Raw genomic sequence first — 18120 nt, 5'->3', positions numbered from 1 at the left:
GCCTTACATAAAGACATTGAGCTGTCTGAATCACAAAATGTCTACAAGGCAAACTCATATTCCAACAGGAACACATAAATTATAATCATGGCAGCCTAAAGCACCATAATAATGGTTATTGATCACTGCTACCTTGATTGCTTCAGCCAGCAGCTCCAGCTAAGAAACGTTTACTGCCAAGATGTGGTCTGGAACATTTGCCTCCATTTTCCCAGGATATTTAAGAAAAAAATCTTGTGGAATCTGACATTCTGCCATCCAAAGGTACATAATTCCACAGGAATGGGATGGGACTGCATAGTGCTTACATAACAAAACAAGATCCTACAAATAATAAATTAACTCAAGTTTGTAATCTTCTCCATACCAACGTTGGTTTGATTCAGATGAGTTTCAGTTCAGGTACCAAGCCAACCTTTATAAACACCACACTCAAGAACATGAGGAGCTGAAAATGTGGAATGGGTCTAGTGGAAAGCTGTCTCTAGCATCCCTCTGAAAATGTGCTGGAGACCACCAGAAGCATTCATGGTTGTGCACCCAAAGCCACAAATGAAAATCTCTGCATTTCTTTAGATCAGCAAAGCTGCAGTCACTACACAAGAATGAACATGGCACACCAAGGCTCACAGAAAACATTGTGTTTCTTTATCCTCACAGTTTTAGGATTATTATTTTTTTTTTAATTTGTATTAAAGACCTCAGCTTGTTGAACATCATGGGTGTTCTTTAATTTTGTTTTGAAGGTAATTAATGCAAGAGCTCTTAAGAAACTGCTAATGTTTTAATACCAAGTTTCTATGAACATGTATGTTATTGCAAGATAGTTTTAACAGTGTGGAATCTCTTGAATATCAGCATCATCCTGTGCAACTACTAATGCAACAAGGCTTGGTTCTTACAGACACTTAACCATTCATACCTCCTCTCCATTGCTTGATCATTAGTAGCTCAGAATGACTTTGTCAAAACTTGACAATTAGTACAAAGTCCTACTAGCATGTGGAGGGCTTTTTCTATGTCAGAAGGCAACAGGATAAACATAAGGATGATGCCCTAACTTATCAAATTATATAAAGAAATATCTGTCCACAACAGGAGCTGAACATCTGAGTGAAAAGTGCTGTGTGTACTCATCACCCATCAAAATCAATGAGTGTTGAAGATGACAAGAACTTCCTACCAGATACTCAGTACTTCAGAAAATCTGTTTCCATATCTACTATAACCTCAACTGCACCTTCTTAAAATTGCTCTCTTAACCATCCTCACATGGGACTGTTTTTATTAATCCTTTCTCCTTCACTCACGTAGTCTACATGTTTGCAGTAGACTGAAAACAGATAATTCAGCAAGTTGATAGGGACTGAAAATGTAACTCGAAAAGTATGATAACACTATGGCATTAAAAATAAAATATTTCATTGCTCTTTATAAAAAAAAAGAAAGAAACAAAAGAAAAAAAAATGTGTACAGTAAGAAACGCCGTGTCAAGAGACCAGTTTTGGAGGAAATGTGAGAAGGCTAAAAGTTCATTCTACACATTCCTTAAAGTCATACAGGACCTTCAGTTATTCCTTCTAGAGGCAGCCCAGTGGCATTGTCTGCTGTAGGTCTCTCTTCTTTCTTCACAGAGTTCTGATCTAGCAGGCTGACATAAGATTTATGACACGCTGTGTTACCCAAAGGAGGGTAATGTTGTCTGTAGCAAATATAAGCAAAAATGAGGCCAATGATCCCTCCAACAAAGGCATCTAGATAAGAAAAGTGACAAAAACAGAGGCATGTTACTAAGCAAAGGGCAGTTGGGAGGTATAACTGGAGATAAAAGACATTTGGTTGATCTTTGTTTAACCCAGAAAATGCAAGCCTCAAACTTTCATGAAGTATTTGGAGCTGAATACCACAGTCATATAAAAACAGTATTTTGTTGGGGACATCTCCAACATTTTGTATACCCAAAATGTTGATGTTTTGCTATGTTTCAGGAGATGAACAAGGGGAACGGAATGACCTCCATGGAGCATTAAACATTCCTGATGTTCCAGCTCACCACTGACCAACATCTGTGAGCAGGCAACCCATGTATGTGCTTCCATTTTGCCATGATTTCGTGACCATCTCCAGGGTTTCTATTTATGTTACTAAGCAAAGGGCAGTTGGGAGGTATAGCTGGAGATAAAAGACATTTGGTTGATCTGTGTTTAACCCAGAAAATGCAAACCCCAAACTTTCATAACGAATTTGGAGCTGAACACCACAGTCATATAAAGCCAGTATTTTGTTGGGGACATCTCCAACATCTTGTATACCCGAAATGCAGATGGTTTGTTATGTTTCAGGAGATGAACAAGGGGAACAGAATGATCTCCATGGAGCATTAAACATTCCTGATGTTCCAGCTCACCACTGACCAACATCTGTGAGCAGGCAACCCATGTATCTGCTTCCATTTTGCCATAATTTACAGTGACCATCACCAGGGTTTCTATTTATGAGCAGTGCACCTTAATTACATTGATTACAGCACCCAGAGCTCTCCTGATGAAAGGTGCACCTCAAACTATTGCACTGACAACAGTTTGCTCCTTGTCTATCCCCAAAAGCCCCCAGGAAAGATGGGAGCTCAAGTGCCAGGTCTGCTCTTGTTCTGCATTCCACAAGGCATTTTCCAGGGCAGACAGGGAGCAGGTAGGAGATAGGAGAGCAAATTATCTTTCTTCAGGAAGTGGCTCCTCTAGCTATAAAAATTAATTTCACTTTGCAGCTCCTGAAAGGCCCCTGAGAAAGACATCCAAAGCAATTTTGAAGCTGGGTGAATTCTTCCAAAAAGCACCTGAAAGGTCAAAGACTAAGCATGCCTGCTAACTGATTTAACACCTTTTGAATATCTTTCTATTTACTACTCCAACTGGAAAATAAATAAATCCATTGTATATTTGCAGCTCTCAGACAAAGGTAATTGTAAGTTTTCCATTGGAACTGCAGAGCACCAGAAGGGGAAGAGGATTCATTCTGTTGTCAGGATTTCCTTGTCTCTTGCTAAGACACTCACCTGATCTTGGTTTTCACTTCCAATCAGAGCAAAACTTCACAGAAAATACACACTGAATTTTAAATCCTCAGATTTGAACACAAAAAAGGGTAGCAAAGGGCATGAACTATAATATGACTTGACCCCAAGTTTTATTTTAACAAGACTTGAGCACCATCCATGTGTATCCCTATTTTAGTTACAACAAAATATTGATGTAATTAAAATAGCAAATCATTGAGTTTAATGACAAAGAAGGGTTAATCAAACCAAACTATTTTAATCTAAAATAATGAAATACAGATTAAATGCCCCAGTTTGTCATTCTAGTATTTATTCAAACAAAGAGCTTGTGGTCGAGTTTTTGGTAGGTAATAAATAAATGTGTTGGAGCACAGAGATTCTGAAGAGCCTTTTAACAGGAATAGGTAGGGCAGGAAAATCTAAAAAATTCAAGACTGAGACAGATTATAAGAAATGTGATTCTAAGTCACAGTTGTCTGCTGGGGGAGAGGACAAGGACCTAGGAGATCCCTTCTAATCCTATATTACCCCCAAAAGAACAAAACAAATCTATCACAAACAAATGTAATAGAGACTCCAGTAAGATTTTAAATGCTAATTGTGTGCACAGTATTTGCAAGCTGACAGAAGCTTATTCTACCTGGAAACTGACTCAATTGGTACCATTTGGACTATCCCTGTCAAGCTGTCATGGTACAAAAGGTACCAAGGGCAAGAATTTTCACTGTAGGACACTATTACAGTCTCATTCATCTTATTAAGAATTTAGTTATTGTGACAAAATTAATTTTTTATAAACTTGTGTTGATGGCAATTCTCAGATTATAATCCTTTAATTGTTGTTGATTGAATCCTGTTGCAGATGCATTTTATTTTGTTTAACAGTGAGGTCAAACCTATGATTTCTATTTTTTAACTAAGGGAAAACAAACCAAAACAAAAAAAAAGATTTCTGCCAGCCCTTGGTAAATCCTCTGTTATTTCCATACCTGTTGAAAAATTGCCTGGGCAATTTCTTTGAAAACCCTTACATGCAAAACATGGAACTCTGGGCTCTTTCAGACATTGGAGCCCTCAGCATCAACCCAGGAGCAAGGAAAATCATGGGGTGACTCATGTGATTTGATGAGAAACATCAAAGTAAATCAAGGGTGATAAAGAAAAAACAAAACTGTGGAAAAAGGGTTCTCCATGGCTCACCTTGCCAGTGATGTTTGTAATCACACATCCGTGACAGGGCAATCATCATGGCACAGTAGAGTGGGAGAATTGCTGCACAAAGCCTCCAGCTCTTCCCCCTGCCAATTTCTGTGAAGCAGTGTAACTTTCCAGCTAAGTAGAAGGTGGTAAAGCCAAGGCCTGAAAAAGCAACTGATAAAGAAAAAGAAACTATTACAATATTTTGACACCAACACTGTATAATATTATCCCTTCAAATCTGGCTGCGGGATCCTCCTGCTGCAGAGAAGTTTGGGATTTGCTAAATTCTTACTAGGAGCTTACACAGGCAAAAAAATTGAGGGAGTTCCATAATCTGAATGGTGATTCCTAAAGAACCACAGGAATTTTTTTTTTTTCAAATAGTACAATCATGATCTTTAAAACTGTTGAAAAACCCAGTATTTGGGGACTGACTGGGGAAAGGCAGCTTCCTACAAGGCAAGCAATGCAACCAGCAAACACAGCAAAGAAAATCATTCTCAGCTTTCACATAATTTGACCTGTGTGCAGACACTGTGGAACCTCTAAACATTCATCTGTTCAATAGCAATTGATTATTTTCTTTCCTTAACAATTTATCTCTTTCCTCTGGGGGAGTCGCTGGCTATGGAAAGAATCCCTCATGTCATTTGCACATGAAATTAAACATTTAGGCAAGTTTTTTAACTGGAGTCACAAATCCTCTTTCATGCTTAACCTTTAGCATGACTTTCCTGATTTTATAGAATCATAGAATCATAGAATTGGCTGGGTTGGAAGGGACCTCAGAGATCATCAAGTCCAACCCTTGATCCACTACTGCTGCAGTTCCCAGCCCATGGCACTGAGTGCCACATCCAGGCTCTTTTGAAATAGCTCCAGACACGGAGAATCCACTACTTCCCTGGGCAGCCCATTCCAATGGCTGATCACCCTCTCCAGAAAGAAATTCTTTCTAATATCCAACCTAAACCTCCCCTGGCACAACTTGAGACCCTGCCCTCTTGTCTTGCTGAGAGTTGCCTGGGAAAAGAGACCAACCCCCCCCTGGCTCCAACCTCCTTTCAGGGAGTTGGAGAGAGTGATGAGGTCTCCCCTGAGCCTCCTCTTCTCCAGGCTGAACACCTCCAGCTCCCTCAGCCTCTCCTCATAGGATCTGTGCTCGAGTCCCTTCCCCAGCCCAGTTGCCTCCTTTGGACCTGCTCCAGCACCTCAATCTCCTTCCTGAGCTGAGGGGCCCAGATCTGGACACAGGACTCAAGCTGTGGCCTCACCAGGGCTGAGCACAGGGGCAGAATCCCTTCCCTGGACCTGCTGGCCTAAAAAGTTTGGGTTCAAAGCACAAAAGGATTCAGTCAGTTTGTGCTGCAATCAAATTATATTTAAATGAGAATTTTAGGTTCCATTAAGCTTTGTCTGTAGAACACTGAACTGGCAGTGACAACAGAACTCAGGAACCAAGTTTCTGTGCTTGGAACTTCTTTCCTCTTGCAGGTGTTCAACTTCTAGATAGATGCTGGGTAGATTTAAGGTTTTTTTTAATATGCACCTTAATAATGAAAAAAATCCCAACTTATATCTTTTTTTTTTTCTGTAGGAAAATCAGTGCTGCAGCTAAAGTGGTAGCTCTGAGAAACACATCTATTTTCTCCACGTCATACTACATTTTGTTCCTGACTGCAGAGATCAAAATAGAATTTAAGCAGATAAAGCACAAATTGCAGAAATACAAATAAATATTAAATAATTTTTTTTTTAATGCTCTTCCTTGACTTTTTATACTTTGTGATACCTAAGTATCTCCATAATAAGAGGTAATAGGTCACATACATATTATAAAATTCTGTTCTGATTTTGCAATGAATTTAATGGCAAAAATCACCATCAGTGCTGGAGCAGGCACATCTCTTTTTCTAATCTGCTAAAACTTTTTAAATGCCCATCTCCTCGAGTTCCCAAATTCCAGATCTAACAAAGGAATTGCTTTGTGTTCTTCTGTTAAATAAGTGGGGTGGTTGGTTTTAGCTGACAATAACTGGAGTGGTTCCAGAAGTTTATACTACACGGCTGTTTAAATGCAATTACTGAAGATTTGCACTTCATCTTCAAGCACACAAATAAATCACATCTTTAGACTGATGCTATAGAACAAGGCAAACTGCTGATTCCTCATCAAACCAGCACACTGAATATCCTGTTTCCTAGAAGCTTTCTCAACCATTGCTGATCCTGTACTAGCCAGAAGACAGTTTGAGGAAAGCTTTATATCCAACAACCCCGTGTAAATAGGAGATTTCTTCCAGAGTGGGCTTTATCTTCTTGTGTGCAGCCCTTTGAGACCCATAGAAATTGATTTGTTTTACAGACTGTCCATTCACTGAACAGGAAGAAATAATTTCTTCTGTCATTTCTACGCCATGGTACTCTTGAAATTAAAATATTTATTTAAAAGTAGCAAGTCTTGCAGAGGAACAGGCTGTGGGATGCAGAACCAGGCCATAGCCACCATGGAAACAATAAAAAAAAAAAAAAATCAATCTACTGTCCTAACAACATATCCCAGAAAACTGGAATAGTTTCCATCACCACCAACTCTCAGCTGCTAGTGTAACCTGACACACTTCAAAATAAGCATTTTTTCTTCTTCCTAGTAGGGCTTTTCTCTTCTGCTTCTCACGTTTGCTGGATCAGCCACTGGAATATGACAAAAGACATTTTTTGAATTTTTCCTGTTGCACCAGATAATTTTTGTGGCATCATCTTTTGTATCTGCAGTTCTTTAGAGAGTTGGGGGTTATTTGATGGCCATCAGCACACATTGTTACTGTGTCAGCAGACACAGTGTGGTCCCTTCTGAAGACTTTTGGAACCACAAATACATAAAACCTGAGACCACAAGGACAGGGCTCATCTCCATCATCCCATCTTCCACTTGAGCAACTGAAGTGCCTTCATTTTCAGGCACTCCACAAGCTCTAGCAATTTACAGGGCTTAAAGAAATATTGCCCAAACCTTGGTGTAGCTGTTCAGCTCCCCCAGACTTAGATTCAGCATTAGTAACCTGTGCCAGGCAATTCAAATGTGTGAATCATAGAATCATAGAATTAGCCGGGTTGGAAGGGACCTCAGAGATCATCTAGTCCAACCCTTGACCCACCGGAGCAGTTGCTAGACCATGGCACTGAGTGCCACATCCAGTCTTTTTTTAAATGTCTCCAGGGACGGAGAATCTACCACCTCACCGGGCAGTCCATTCCATAGCCTAATCACCCTCTCCGTGAAGAAATTCTTTCTAATATCTAACCTAAACCTCCCCTGGCACAACTTAAGACTGTGCCCTCTTGTCTTGTTGAAGATCGTCTGTGAAAAGAGTCCAGTTCCCACCTCGCTACAGCCTCCTTTCAGGGAGTTGTAGACAGCAATGAGGTCTCCCCTGAGCCTCCTCTTCTTCAGGCTGAACAGTCCCAGCTCTCTCAGCCTCTCCTCATAGGGCCTGTGCTCGAGTCCCTTCACCAGCCTGGTTGCCCTCCTTTGGACCTGTTCCAGGACCTCTACATCCTTCTTAAACTGAGGGGCCCAGAACTGGACACAGGACTCGAGGTGTGGCCTAACCAGTGCTGAGTACAGGGGAAGAATCACCTCCCTGGACCTGCTGGTGACGCTGTTTTTGATACAGGCCAGGATGCCATTGCAGAAGCAGATTTAGCAAAATGAGCTTTAGAGCAAACCTCCTAGTATTTAAAAAAAAAATATATATTTTCCCCAGAACTCATCTTTTTGCAGGAGCTGCCACATTTCCCTAAGGATGTGCTCATGAATGAACATGGGAATTCAGCAGGATCTATACTGCCACTAGACACAAAAAGCAGATTTTGCCTTAGATTGTTGATGTGTTTTTCTCAACGAAAGGTCAGGAAGAAAAGAGACTCATAAACACTTCTCCAGGGCAACTTATGCCTAAAGTGAGATGGAAAAATAAGAAATGATGCACTAGCTCGTGGCTATGAAACTAATATTCAGTAAAGCAGCTCCACAGTGCAGAATTGTAAAATTGACTTGCCTCACCTGGGAGTGTGCACATCCAAAAAGAGCTGCTTGACCCCATAGTTCCAGCAGGTGCAGTTAGCAGCAAAGAACATGGATTTAGCAGTTAGAAGGTCTGGGATGTGGGAATACCCATTATAAAGGTAACTATATGTTCAGTTGCTGTGTACTCCAGGTAGGAATCTTTGCTCTGTGGCTGTATTTTAAAGATGATGTCAGGCAATAACATTAAGAAAACCAATTCATCCTGCAAGAGTTCTGGGCCTCTAGGTGATACTTACACCAAAGAAATTTGTCAGTGAGTAGAATATATTTCAGCACCTTTTTTTTTTTATATCAGCTGAAGTCAATACTTGACTGTATCCCAGAGAAAATGCAAGCACACACATCACACAACCTGTTACAGGCTGCTTAATGCTGTGATGAAAATGATCATTCTGCATGAGGTGATAGAATCCAAAGAATCACCAAAGAAATGCTCCTCTTGAAAAAAAATACTCCTTCTAAGTTGTTTTAATCCCAAGCCATAAGAAATCAATACTCTGTTTATATAAAGAGGGTCAGAGCAATATAAAATACCAACCATCCTTCTTGGGAGACATTGACACTAATAAAAATAAGAAAATCAGTCTGATTTAGTTTAAAATCCTGGTAACTCAAGATAGATGGTGATGTGAATTCCAGACACAAATATTTAGTTGATTTTAAGTGTTAATAAAAGGAGAAAGGAACAAATCAAACAGACAATATAAATAAATGAGATAAAGAATCAGTGTGGCTTCCTCACATCAAAATCCTGACACTAGAAGTTGCTGAACAGAGGGAAAGCTCTCCAGAGACAAGGCATGTGTTCTGTCAGGGCTGGATAAAACACTGGAGATTTTCCGAATGTACTGAGAGACAGAAAATGCAGTATTTGCACTGAAGCCACAAGGTTACCTTTATTCTCTGCACGATGCAAACAGAGAGAGGACACTGCCCCACAAAGCATAGCACCTGAAAAGAGAAGACAAAGGAGGCAAATGCAGGGAGGGAGGGATTTATTTGCTCAGTGCAGGATGAACCCTGGCTCCTGGAGAGCCCTAGCTCAAAGTTTGTGCTGCTTTCATTGTTCTCCCTCTGCCTTCTGGAAATTACCATCAAAGTGTCCTTTAATGAAATAAGGCAACTGAAGTTTCTTAAGAAATTAATAGAGAAAAGGAATTTTTGGAATGAAAAGGGAATCAAATGCACCCCCAGCACGTTTGCTGGTGACACCAAGCTGTGTGGTGAAGTCACCATGCTAGGGACTCGTGCAAACTGTATGGAGCTCCACAAGGCCAAGTGCAAGGCTCTGCACCTGGGTCAAAGCAATTCCATGCACCAATAAAGGTTGGGAAGAAAAAAGGAGTGTGAACAGCCCTGATGAGAAGGACTTGAAGGTGGTGGTGGACCAGAAGCTCCACATGAGCCATCAGTGTGTGCTTGCAGCTCAGAAAACCAACCAGGTCCTGGGCTGCATCAGCAGAACAGACGGGGGAGGGATGAGATTCTCCACCTCTGCTCCTGTGAGACTCCCCCTGGAGCTCTGTGTCCAGTTCTGGAGTCTCCAATATAAAGAAGGACACAGAGCTCCTGGAAGGTGTCCAGAGCAGAGCCACTGAAATCCTCAGAGGGCTGAGCACCTCCCTGGGAAGCCAGGCTGAGGGATTTGGGTTGTTCAGCCTGGAGAAGAGGAGACTCCCAGGTGACCTTAGAGCAACCTTCCAATATCTGAAGGGTCCTTAAAAAAAGCTGGGGGAGGGCTTTGGACACAGGGGTGTAGGGAGAGGACAAGGGGAAATGGTTTCAGACTTGAAGAGGGGAGATTTAGGCTGGACATTAGGAAGAAATTCTTTATTCGAGGGTGCTGAGCCCCTGGCACAGGTTGCCCAAAGAACCTGTGGCTGCCCCATCCCTAGCAGTGTCTCAGACCAGGTTGGATGGGGCTTGGAGCAACCTGGGTTGGTGGGAGGTGTCCCTGCCCAGGCAGAGGGGTTGGAACTGAATGAGCTTTAAGGTCTCTTTCCAACCCAAACCACTCTGTGGTTCTATGATCCTGTAATGGGATCAAATGGTGCAGAACCTTGCCACCACGGAAAACTTTGATGGAGATAATGGCACTCTGGAAAGGTACCAGGTCCAAATCTTGCAGATCTCATATATGACCAATCAAGAGAGGGTTGAAAATAGAAGAATCAAAACAAACTCAATTGCATAGGTTTTTAGAACTATCTGGATAGCTGTAGACTTCTCTGTAAAGACAACAAAATGCTGTTTCAGCTTCAGATCCTAATGGTTTAGGATGTACCAGCTTAAGGGAGTGCTTTTCACCTTGTGTTGTGTAGGGGGGGTATCTGGAACTGCTATTGGAAGGCACATTTTAAAACTGTACTATTAATGGTTCTTGAAACACATCCAAAATATCTTTCTCCCTGGTATTATCATTACTGGAGTAAATAAAACTACATTATACTGCCTCTCCCTTTTTTTCACTGTTTTATTATTAAAACAAGCAAAAAAAAAGTGCACAGAAGAAATACAGAGGGTGATTGCATCTGGAGACACTGCAGACCCCATCCTGACATCTAATTTTTTCCAGATAAGGGGATTTGAGTGAATTAAAAAACCTATCTACATGGTCCAAACTGATTACCAGGTTGAAATGCACAAAGTGAGAAACAGCGAAGAAGAATCTGCTCTGAAACCCCCCAAATCAATTACTCATTAAAAATGTAATTGCTTTTGGGGCTGTTATTTTTGAAATTACATTATCCCAAGGGGATCTTCAGCTTCTCCAGTTTTAATGGTGCTTTGCTAGGCTAGAAGCAGTACATGGCTTCTTCACACAAAGCAGATTCTGACTTGAAGAAAAAAAAATCCTCAACTTCTTTAAGTGGCAGCAAATTATGAAGCTGCAAAACAACCATTCAAATGGCCTGTGTAAGAATCAGAGAAAATGCTCCATTTCTTTGGCTGTAATGCTTTACACTTGTAGTGATTACTGGCTATTTTCCAAATGCAAACACATACTATTCATCACTGGAATTACCCAGCAGCCTACTGTCATTTTAGCTTGGGCTACTGGTGAGTGTTTTCAGTTTCCCACTGTTCAAAGACTGAAATATTTATCTTTCCTGAAGGAAAAAGGATGATACCAAGTGGCTACATAAATTTTAATGCTGAAATACAATTCAAAGAGGATTTTATAGAAGCACAATTCCCAGAGAACATTTTGAGCCTGTTATCACAGGCAAAGTATTATTTCTTTTTTCCAAGTGGGACAGTCAATCACCTTCCCTTTGGCTTGGCTTTATTAACTTATTTTCACAAAGACAAGTCAGGAGAAGCAACATGAAAAATGCATCCTAAAATACAAATGTTTGCAGGGCACCAGGAAACAAGAAGTAGATATCAGAGACAGGGACATGATAGACCTATTTTATCTGAAAAGAAAGTAACTGGAATACTAGTTATTAGCTTGCTTTGGCAGGAATGCCACAGTGATTTCTTGGGAATATTTTTTTGGGTTTTCTGACATATTTTATACCCATGCAGCTTTCAAGATACCTCATTCTACCCGAAATATCTCAAGTGATCTCAGGGTAGATCTCAGTGAGAATTAAGTTCTGATTTGTTCATTTACAAAAAGTCTTCAAAGTGAACTTGTTCCCTAGCCTGCTTTGCCATTTCTGTTGACAGAAACCTAAAAAAAATTCCCCTTTATCCTGAGAACCCAGTAAAGATAGAAGGGCTAAAATTGGGAGATTACTTTGAGGATAAGAATTCAGCACTCATGCACTCATCAAAGCAAGCTGAGCATTCATGTAAGCTCCAAGAAACTGTTCTGTGAGCTCAGCCCTGATCATACAACTGCAGCTGACAAGAAACATCTTTCTCTGCAAGGCATGAAATTAGGTCCAACTAATTTGTAGCAGATGTAAAGCCAGGACAGAATGACACCAGGATGCAACTGGTCCTTGAACATACCCAGATGGGGCTGCTTCAGAGGAGTTCCTGGCTAATGCATTCTCTGCCAGGCAGCAGGAATCCCAGAATCAGACAATGTCAGGTTGGAAGAGACCTCAAGGAGCATCTGGTCCAACCTTTCTAGTAGTTTTGTTTATGAGATGTCCCAGCACCCCATCAAGCTGAGACTTAAAACTTCCCAAAGTCGGGGAATCCACAACTTCCCCTGGGAGACCATTCCAGTGTCTGACTGTCCTCAGAATGAAAAACACTGAAAGAAGACCAAATGTTGACTTTTTTTTTTTATTGGCCAGATCACATGTGCTTCTCTGGATAAAATAAAGTCCTGATACTACACCTCTAGTTTCTGGCTTGAGACATAGACATCATCTGAACCTCAAACAGACAAGCAGGATTTGACTTCTTATTAGAGGAAAAAAACAAACTTTAAGAAGTTCTTCTCACCATAAACTCAAACAGCCTCTGTTATTGTGTACTGAGAGGTAAATATGTCAGAGAAGTGGTAAAGGTTTTAAACACAACCATTCCTGAGTATTCTTACAGTTTGAATTAAGAAGTCAATAAGCCCCACTGGAGGTTTTTTGGTTTTTTTTTTTCCTTGCATATCTAAGAAATCCCTTCTGTATTTCCCTCAATTCTTTAAGAGGATGAAATATTTCAGAGAGACACTGCCATACAGCTGTTAATTAAGAGATTTATCTTGAAAACAGGGGAAGAGCAGCAATTACTGCCACAAACCTGTGGCTTGTAGCTCATCTGTTACTTAAAATGTTCACTTTCAACTCAAGGAAATATGATTATCCTCCATGAAATTGCTAGCTGAAGATAATTAACAGTTCCAATTTAGATGCCCAACTATAATTACATGTACTGCAGTAATATTTTATATAAATTATCCCAGGATAGCAAACAACTGTATTACAACTCAGGGTTTTTTTTTCCCCACAAAGGCACATAAATCATTTTAATTTTTCAAACAAATTAATGGCTTTTAAAACATGAAAATATTTTCATTTGTACAAGTCACTAGTTTTCAATTATTTAGTGAAAAAGGGGAAGAGGAGCTAGCTGCCCTTTCACTCTAGAGACATATTTTCCAGTCTCCTTTTTCCTTTTAAGTGATACAGCAAGGCACCACAAATACTATTTTCATTTATTTGGTGTTTCTGCAAGCAGGGACTGCATAATCAGCTTTGATATCATCAGAGAAGGCAGCTCCTCAGGGTTAATGCAAGAGCAATGCTCTAAGTGGCAAACAGCACTGAATGGAACAGTTAATTGTGGAGGTAAAAAGAAAATAAAATATTGATCCATCAGGCAGTCAACAGCAAAGGTGCTATTTCTTTTCAGAACTACTCCTTCTCTAAGATGAAATCTCACACCAAGGAGATTCCTGGTCTGACTGTCAGAGACTTTATAACTGCTTTAGAGAAGGAAAAACTCATGAGGTTTCTCTTTCCTTCCCCCAGAACCAGGGAGCAGACAGAAAACTAATTTAGCAATAATTTTAAGAACTCTTTTTGCCCAAATAAGCAGAGTTTAGCTGGGAGGAATGGGATCATGAAGCAGTTATCAAGATTATAGTTGGTAGAGAATCAGCTGTTCCCAAGGTATGCAATTTAATATATTTTGGTAACAGACCCAAGGCCAGACCCATGAGGAGGCACATCCAAACTCTGCTCCTGCCTACAAGAAAGCTGGGGAGGGACTTTTTAGGATGTCATTTAGTGATGGGACATGGGGAAATGGATTTCAACTAGAGGAGAGGAGATTTAGATTGAATGTTAAGAAAATTCTTCACCATGAGGGTGGTGAGAGCCTTGCCCAGAGAGGTGGTGGAAGCCCCATCCATCCCTGGGAGTTTTGAAGCCCAGGAAGGGCTCTGAGCAACCTAATCTGGTGGGAGGTGTCCCTGCCCATGGCAGGAGGGTGGAACTGGGTGATCTTAAAGGTCCCTTTGAAGCCTGAAAATTCTGATTCTATATTAAACTCCTACCCTACTGGAAGAAGCATCCTCTGGATATAGCAATGCTTTCTTTTTGATTCAGACTTCAGCTTCCTTGCCATACTAAACAATACCAGAAAGTTATATACTAGTTTCTTGCTTGATAACATAAAAGTCTTTTAACCCTTGCCTTTAGACTTCTTTGTTATTCACAGCAACTTAATAATTCAATTTTTCTAAAGAGGATTTGGCTGTGTGCACCCACACAAACTCCCTGTGTTCAAGGAAGTAGTGAAGGAAGAGAGAGACAAGAGAGTGGGGAGGATATTTTAGTTGGAAGGGATCTACAATGTTCATCTAGTCCAGCTGCCAGATGACTTCAGGGCTATCCAAAAGTCAGCAAATTATTAAGGTCATTGACCAAATACCTCTTAAACACTGACAAGGTTTGAGATTTTAAACCATTCCTGTGCATCCTATCACTGGATAGTAGGGAGAAGAGATGAACAAAGACAGGCTAATACAATGAAGAATAAAAAGGATAATCTTTAGGATAATCTCTATCCTAATCATAGGACAGAGAAATTCTTGCACTACTAAGCACCTCTGTCTAGTTCAAATCACATTTAGTCTCAAGTAAGTTTGGAAATTCCATGACAAAAAAAACAAATATCTGCTCTACCATTCTGATTAATTCCCTCCAAGATCATTCTTTTAAAAAGATCTCCTGTGCTGTTAGCCATTGGCAATTTCATCCATTGCCTTCCAACCTGATCAGAAACTTCCAGCAAGATTATTTTCAAAAAGTTTCTGCTAGTTTAAAGGGAATGAAGGAACCCCAGAGAGACTTCTAAAACCATTGTCTTCGTGCAGATTGAAACAAGCAAAAATTAAAAGTCTGAAGAGCAAATCACTAGAGAAATCAGTGGATTACAACAAAGCAGTATTAGTATGAAAAGCATATTGCATAAAGTTTTTCCTGTAGGTCTTGTGAGTTAAAGCAATGATTTCACTGTCTGCTCAGTCCTCTGCAGAAGGAAGGGGGGAAATTATCTACTTAACACAAGAGTTGGTGCTTTCCATGCAGAACTGACTAATAGCAAAATCCAAAGGAGGCTTTCTACAGATGCTGTGGGCTTTTCTCTTTCTAGGATAAACAATACTTGTGATTTCCTGCATTTATCTCATAGCTGTTATTTCACAAGACTTTTAATATCTCCTTGTTCTCAGGAGATCTTAATTCATGTTTTCATGAGAGGTTTCTGCAATTTCATACATCACTCAGCCACCTCTGACAAAAGCTGCCTCGTATTTCAACTTTCTGATTCAATTTCATGGTTTTTATTGATTTATTTTTCTTTTGCTTACAGCAGACTTGTAGCTGATACTCTTGTTTTTATTGAAAAAACTCTGGATGGATGCAGAGCTATTTGTAACACAAGAACATGTACTTCTGTGAGTCAGCTTTACCACTCTTGCTGCTCAAAAGGGGTTTGAGTCAACCTGTACCACTGAAGACTGATGACAACTGCCTCTTGGGGAGTGGGAAACACACACCCCCACTCATGAAAGTGGTCCCTCTGTGGACAGAGCAAAATTCTCATGGAAACAGAAGGGTTGGGTTCACCTTTAAGTAGCTCTAGTTCAGGCAGAATGTTCCCATCCCCATTCTGATTTATTCTCATCATGGGCATGAAACTCACACCATGATGTGAGACAGAGCTACAAGAGGGGACTGTCACAACACTGTATTCAGTGCCAGAGACCTGATCAGACTGCAAATGATGCCACATAAAGCCTTAGTCTCTACAGAGACAGAAAATATAAAGGATAAGAGCAAAGACTGCTTCTAGAAGTCATTCCTGATTGAACTTGACCTAATGATTCACAGCTGATGGCCCAGAGGCCAAATTCACACAGAAATATCAGCTTCTACTTCTAAGAAAACAAGATTTTGACCAGACCTATAAGTCTCTGTTTTCCTCTTTTCAGAGGAGGATGAAGGAATATCCTTCATGAGACCAGAGTTTGACCTGAAATTGAAGATAGAAGAGAGAAAAAAATAAAATGTTTAGGCAGTAAACACAATGAATGTACTGGGGTCACTTGGGCTCCTTACCTGCTTCTCATACACAGGGCAGCAGCTGAACTTCTTTTCCAAGCCCACTGTTGAGCTTACCTACTTTAAAGAAAACTCCCCAGGGAGGGATATATTACTAAGGAAGAGCTAACAATACATGTTCTAGCAACTTCTCTACATTTGATTTGTTCTTACTCAGAAATGCCACTCAAAACCACAGCAAATGGATTTCAGAGAGTGATGTCAGTGCTATGCTGCAATGGCAATTGCAAAGAATCTCACTATTTGCCAGCTTTATACTGAGACTTCTGTCTTAAAGATGGTCAGAAATCCATGTGCCAGACTCCTCTGTCTGAGCTGAGATGATATGAATCCATTTTCAAATTAGAGCTTTCTGACCTGTGTTGCTCTAGAGAAGAGCTGTCACTGCAGGTCACAGATTAAAATTGATCTTTAGATCTCTAGTATAACTCAAAGTCCTTTTAACTGAAAAGATCAGCCAGGAGAACAGTGGTCTTAGCTTTACATACAGCTCAGGTCTACAATATCACCACCAAGTCTCAGGCTGTGACATCAAGGATACACCTTTACCTTATGTTCCTAATTTCACCTGAGGATTTAAAGGTGGACGAGAAAAAAAAAAAAAAAAGAGATTTAGACTGAAAGGTAATTCAGCATCTTCTCTACTCAGATGACAGCAAATTTAGCAGCCATAATAACCAAGAAACAGCAATTTACTCATACTTCCAGTTCACTTCTTTAACTTTGGCTCTCCAGCACTTGAGAAAGAATGATGTTGGCTCAGAGTCATGCATCCAGTTCATCCCCATTAATTCAAGATGATTCCATGTTCCCACTTACTTTCCTCTGAAGTCTCACTCTGTTCTTGAGTTCCCTGCATGATCTGGTCTCTAGATCAGGAAAAGCAAATCAAATAAAAAGCAACCACACACCTCCTTGGTATCCTACATGAATCACAAGTTACAGTGACTGCAAAACAGCAAAGCAGTCCAGAGATGAAGAAAGCAACAGCCTCATCTGGTACAACTTCTGATTTTTCCATGCAGCCCTTGGTATTGCTTAATAACTTATTTACTGTCATCTTCAGGAAAGTCTATTGAATGTTGCTAGAGAGATAAACCACACTTCAGTTCTTTTAGTTGTTTTAATGAAAAAGATCAGGTGCTGGGGATGAAACAAGAGCTTTTACACAGCTCGGAAGAGAAACTGCTGTTTGCAGAGACAGAGGGAAAATAAGGACATGTCCTTCCCTTGAAGATGTAGTACATGCTCAGACAGATTTGTGTAAGTATTGACAAAGATGAATAACTGCATGGCTGTATCTTTTCATAGAGAAAATAAGTGAGTAAATAGCCCCTTTGGTTATGCCAGTAACTACATTATAGCTGCTCCATAAACTCACACCTGAGTCAGTTTAGAGTCAGTTTATCCTCACATTGATAGCTTGTAGAAATTAACTGTTGATTTTTTTCTATAAAAAGGGCCTTCAGCATTCATTTTCTTTATTCTGGATAAGGGAACTGTCTCCTGAGTTCTGCCTCTGAGGCTCTGTGTGTGCTGCTGTATGGGATGCTCTGTAAGGCATCAGCAGAGATGCACATGGTCATTTTCCCTACTGCCACCTGCACACAGTGAAAATAATCAAACCCAAATTATATTAGATATCTAGCACAGGCCCTTTCATTCTGCTCTTTAGGAGCTTTACTAAAGACCAATCCCAAAACTCTAACACAGAACCCGAATTTTGGAGAATATGTGAATGC

The 18120-nt window shown here is 40.3% G+C and overlaps 1 protein-coding gene across 1 annotated transcript in view; it reads right to left on the bottom strand.

Moving 5' to 3' along the window:
• Positions 1–1554: 1554 nt before the first annotated feature.
• PLPP4 (phospholipid phosphatase 4) overlaps positions 1555–18120 on the bottom strand; it is a 42701-nt gene continuing 26135 nt past the window's right edge. The window contains exons 7-8 of the mRNA XM_030453693.1: positions 4259–4429; positions 1555–1754 (exon numbers count right to left, since the gene is read on the bottom strand). Of these exons, the coding sequence (XP_030309553.1) occupies positions 1555–1754; positions 4259–4429 (371 nt within the window). The remainder of the gene's footprint in view (positions 1755–4258; positions 4430–18120) is intronic.

This window comes from Calypte anna, chromosome 6 (assembly GCF_003957555.1).
Source record: "Calypte anna isolate BGI_N300 chromosome 6, bCalAnn1_v1.p, whole genome shotgun sequence".
NCBI lineage: Eukaryota > Metazoa > Chordata > Aves > Apodiformes > Trochilidae > Calypte > Calypte anna.
The sequence above is the reverse complement of the archived record's forward strand: the minus strand, read 5'-3'. Positions and strand labels throughout refer to the sequence as shown.